Below are 4,865 nucleotides of genomic sequence, written 5' to 3' on the forward strand. Positions count from 1 at the left end.
GGGGGGGGGAGGGGGGGAGAGGGGGTGGCGCTCGGTGTGGCGCTCGGGCAAGAGTCGGGCGCGTGCGGTGCCGGGAGTATGGACACGGGCAGCTGGGCGGTGGGAGTACGCCGTGCGATGTGCTCGGAACATCGCGCATCGGGTGCTACCGCGAACTGCGACGGCAACACTGCGACAGCAAGACGGCGGGACAGTGCCTTCTCGAGCGCTGGCTGGAGCACAGGGTGGCGGTGCGGCGTGCTCCATCTAGGGCGTGGCGCCGCTCGTGTAAATGTCAGGCAGCTTGTCGGCGACGACCTCAAGCTGCTTCTGGAGCTCGTACGGGGTCGGCCGCTCCCAGAGCTTCACCTGTTCACAGCCGCAGGTGTGAAGAGACGCTGCTCACAGCTGCAGGTGTGAAGGCGCTCCCCGGAGCCGCGCACCTGTTCTCCTCCGGGGGCGACTCGATGAGACGGGGTGGTGCGGCCTCGAGGTCGGCCGCAGGGCTGGGGAGGGGGCGCGGGCCGTCTTGACGAGGGCGTGGGCGAAGGAGCGGCCGAGGAGGTGTACCTTGCGGCGAAGGGGGGGGGGGGGGGGGACGTCACAAATCCACCTCTCGACCACCTCTCGGCCTCCTCTCGGCCACCTCTCGGCCTCCTCTCGGCCACCTCTCGGCCATCTCTCGGCCACCTCTCGGCTACCTCTCGAGGGGTCTAGGGAGCAGCGGCGCGTCCACCTCGATGTGCGGGTCTAGGGAGGAGCGAGGGGTCTAGAGAGGAGCGAGGGGTCTAGAGAGGTGCCTGCCCGGTGGAGAGGGTCTAGGAAGGCAGCTCGGAGGTGTCTCGGAGGTGTCTCGGAGGTGTCTCGGAAGGGTCTCGGAAGGGTCTCGGAGGTGTCTCGGAAGGGTCTCGGAAGGGTCTCGGAAGGGTCTCGGAAGGGTCTAGGAAGGGGTGAGGAGTCGTCTCGGACGTGTCCGCACCGCATCCATCTCGATGTGCGAGTCTCCGACGGAGACGAGGTTCGTCACGGCCTCGAGCTGGAGCTGGTCCTGGACCTGCGTCGTGGAGAGTGGGGAGGGGCGTCTGGCGGAGGTGAACCGGACGAGTGCCGGAGGTGAACCGGACGAGTGCCGGAGGGGTGCCGGAGGAGGCTGGACCTTGAGGAAGGCGTGCATCTTCCAAGCGTGCGAGTCGCCGGGGTACTGCGTCTCGAACCTGTGAGCAGAGAGCTGTGAAGAGAGAGAGAGAGAGAGAGCTGTGGAGAGAGCCGCGTGGCGGCTGTGTCTCGGACCCCGCGCGCGCAGAGATGATGACGACGGGGGCGAGGAGCGGCTGCAGGTTCGGGAAGCACATCGAGGACGAGTGCTGCACCCACCTGCCGGATGCGAGGAGGGCAGACCCTCTCTCGCGTGGCCGGGAGGGGCGTAGAGGGCGAGTGCTGCGCCCACCCCTCAGACGCGTTGGTGATGATGAAGACCTTGCCGTTGGCAGACGCCTGGGAGAGGCGCGTGAAGCAACAAGCAGAGCGGTGGAGGTGGAGACGGGGTGCGGGGCTTGGGGGGGGGGGGGGGGGTCTCACCGTCTGAGCCTCGCGCGGCCTCGTGAGCTGGGGGAGGAGCTTCTCCGACTCGCGCAGCTTGGCGATGTACCCCTTTCGTATGTCGCTCGACGACCGCGCTTTGACCATTCTCTGCCGCACCAGCACGACCTCGCCTCCCTCCCTCTCCGCCTCACTCTCTCTACTCGACGCCACGACGGGTAAACTCACCGCGTCGGGCGCCGCGGCACTCGACGCGGTGTCGAAGGGCATGTCCGCGCGCCGCCCAGGCTGCGGCGAACCTACCGGCGTCCCTGTGGGCGAGCCCGCCAGCCCGCCGCCGCCATCCGCCACGCCAACCTTGTAGAGGAACTTGATGCGCCAAGACCCGCTCGCGCCGCCGCCGCCGCCGCCGCCACCGCCGCTGCCGCCGCCGCCGCCGCCGCCGCCGCTACCGCTGACAGTGCCGTCGAGGCCGCTCCCGCATCCGGTGGAACTGCTCGACGCCGCAGCCGCGCCCGGATAGCCAGCCGACGTTTTGGGAGGAGGAATGGGGGGGGGAGGAGAGCTGGGCTTGCCCGCCGCGCCACCGCCCGCCAGCGGCGCGCCCCAGCTTCTCGCTAGAGCCGCCGCCGCGTCGCCGTTCGAGCTGCAAATCGCAGAAGACGACATACACACCCGGCGGCCAAAAGAATTCGCGCGACCCGGCCCTGTCCTCCTCCCCTGCCCAGCTCCCGTTCCCCTGTGCCCCTGATCGTCCTACAAGATCCTGCTTGTGCAGGTGGGGACCCTGTCCTTCTCCCACCCCTCGTTTGGCGTGTCCGTTGTATTTATTTATTTATATCCTCCCCTATAGCGCGTGTTTTCTGCCCTCCGCGGGCCGATGCGCCCTCCCCCCTCGCTTTTGCAAAATCCTGCAAAGGTGGGGACGTTCTGTCCTCGACCCAGCCCTAGCTTGCAAGCGCTCGTTGAACTCATCGCAGGTGCGGCAGCTCGAGTACTACTTCTCACCCGCCAACTTCGGCAGCCTCCCTCTCTCCGCTCCTGCCACGGGCAGCACAGCGGTCGGGCGGCGTGTTCACAGTTTGTGCTGTGAACAGGCCGCGACGCCTTCCTGCAGCAGCAGATGGACGGAGACGGCTACGTACCGCTCTCCCTCCTGAACGGCGAGATTAGACGAGATTGTCCGAGATTGGCTGAGATTGGCCGAGACGGCTACGCCCCCCCTCTCCCTCCCTTAACGGCGAGATTAGACGAGATTGTCCGAGATTGGCTGAGATTGGCTGAGGTTAGCCGAGATGGCTGCGCCCCCCCTCTCCCTCCCTTAACGAGGCGGTGAAGCCGTTATGTGCCGACTGTGCCTCTGTTCACACGCCTGGCTGTGGACAGGCTTCAACCGCATGCGCCGGCTCGAGATGCCGATCTCGGAAGTGGCGACCGCCGTCGTGTCGCTCTCGTGAGCTGCCGAGCGAGGTGGAGCGAGATGGAGCGAGATGGGGCGAGATTTGGGGCGAGATGGGGCGAGATTTTGGGGGAGGAGACACGGCGTGGCAGGGCGAGATACGGCCGAGGTGCGGCGAGGTGGAGGGAGATACGGCGAGATGTGGTCAGGTGGACCGAGATTTGGAGGTAAGGCGGCATGGCGAGAAGGGCGTGGGCTTGCCGCGCCTCTTCACAGGCTGCCGCTGTGAACAGGTCGGCGCTCGAGGTGGACGAGGCGCGGGAGAGGGTGCGGGCGGCGGCGCGGTGAGCAAGAGGACTCTGGGGGGAGGCGGGGGCCCCCGGAGGCACCGTGCGCCGCGCAGCAGTGCGGAAACGGGGCTCCGGCTCTACTAGTCTCTACTAGCACCAACTTCCCGATTAAGTACGGTTAAGTAGAGGGCAGATTTGGAGAGATCTCGAGGAGTACATACAGATAGACCCTCCAATCATGAGAAACCTCCGACCTGATCGGTCGTACTGGCCGCCGACAGATCACTCCAGACAGCAGACAGGCCGACGTCTGCACGCGGCCGGCCGGGCGAGAGGCTTGACACGATCCGACCCTGCGACCCTGACGCTGCTGCTCTAGCTATCAGACATGCACTGCTGACTGCTGCCACAATGTGCGACCTGTGCTGGCCCACTTGGCGGCCTTCCCGGTCAGTGGTGAGGCGCAGTTCAGAGCTGTCGATGGCGCGATGCCGCACTGGTCCCACATTGGTGACACGAGACCACCAAGTTTGCCGGTCCAAGAGAGAGGCACCGGCGCTCTCCTGAGAAAGTGCATGGTCCCTCTTGACTGCCCATGCGCGCGAGGCTGTGTAGGCATAGCCTCGAGAGTGCCAGCAGCCAGTCGCCGAGGCAGTTTGTGACGCGCATTGCGTCAGAAGCGTGCACGCGCTGGAAGGACACCTTCCTACTGGCCGTACGATCAGGGTCACTGAATGGTGGATACTAAGGCCGCGAGCTATGCAGGTGGTCAATTGTGCAGCATGGCACGGTCAGCAGCGCCGACAGGCTGTCGCAAGGCGTGATAGCATGGCCGCAAGTATATTGCAAGTCAGCGAATTCCCATGAAAACAAGTAAAAAATCGCAAAAAGGAAAAAAAAGTCCCAAAAAAATCGGCGCCTGCGGCGGGCCATGGGACCCCATCTCCCCCCCGCATGGATGCCCTCTAGGGCCCCCGCCTCCCCCCAGAGCAAGGGGAGGAAGGGGGGGGGGGGGGGTCGCGGCACAGGCTGTCGCGGCATGGCAGCGCGACGCCGCACGATTGCTTTGTACGTTGCGCGCCGGCCTCTCCGCTCGCTCGCTGGTAACTCAGCTACAATCCTAGCTCGAATTTGGCGGGGAGAGGGGTGGAGGGCGGTGGATGGGTGGACGGGCCGGTGAGGCAAACCACGAGCGGCCGCCTCGCCCTCCCCCAGAGATTGGCGCGGGCCGGTCGGTGGTTGAGATGACCTTCCAGGGTGGGCTCGCGAGCCGGTGTCCAACCCAAACCGCGACCTGCTGGTTAAGGCTTAAGCTGAACCTGGCGGGCTTGTGAAGTGAGCACATGAACATGAGATGTGATCCGTGTGATGACTCCTGACAACCGCCTCCGCCAGCTCTGGTGTCACAGTTCCTCCGCTCTGAGAGGACTTTTGCGGGTCAGCTCGACAGGTGGAGCTGTGTCGCCGCGCGCGGCGGCCTGCCTCCGGAGGCGTGCCTCTGAGCTGGACATTTTGGGTCACCGCGTAACGCCCGTGTGCTCGTCGCTGGGCAAGAAAAGGGTTCGCGCTTCGATTTATTTTTCCACACCGTGGTGTACCTGTGTCCTGTGTTGCAGCTGTGTTGGTGCCAGTGCGCGCCAGTCCCGTGGCCGTGCCCA

The 4,865-nt window shown here is 65.7% G+C and overlaps 1 protein-coding gene across 1 annotated transcript; it reads right to left on the reverse strand.

Moving 5' to 3' along the window:
• Positions 1-246: 246 nt before the first annotated feature.
• EMIHUDRAFT_250349 (hypothetical protein) lies at positions 247-1,665 on the reverse strand (the record flags this gene model as incomplete). The annotated part of the gene is made up of 6 exons (XM_005757421.1): positions 247-348; positions 959-1,033; positions 1,136-1,193; positions 1,270-1,353; positions 1,427-1,473; positions 1,558-1,665. The coding sequence occupies 6 exons, from the start codon at positions 1,663-1,665 to the stop codon at positions 247-249; spliced, it is 474 nt and encodes a 157-aa protein (XP_005757478.1).
• Between the last annotated feature and the right edge of the window lie 3,200 nt (positions 1,666-4,865).

Source organism: Emiliania huxleyi (genome assembly GCF_000372725.1).
Source record: "Emiliania huxleyi CCMP1516 unplaced genomic scaffold EMIHUscaffold_908, whole genome shotgun sequence".
NCBI lineage: Eukaryota > Haptophyta > Isochrysidales > Noelaerhabdaceae > Emiliania > Emiliania huxleyi.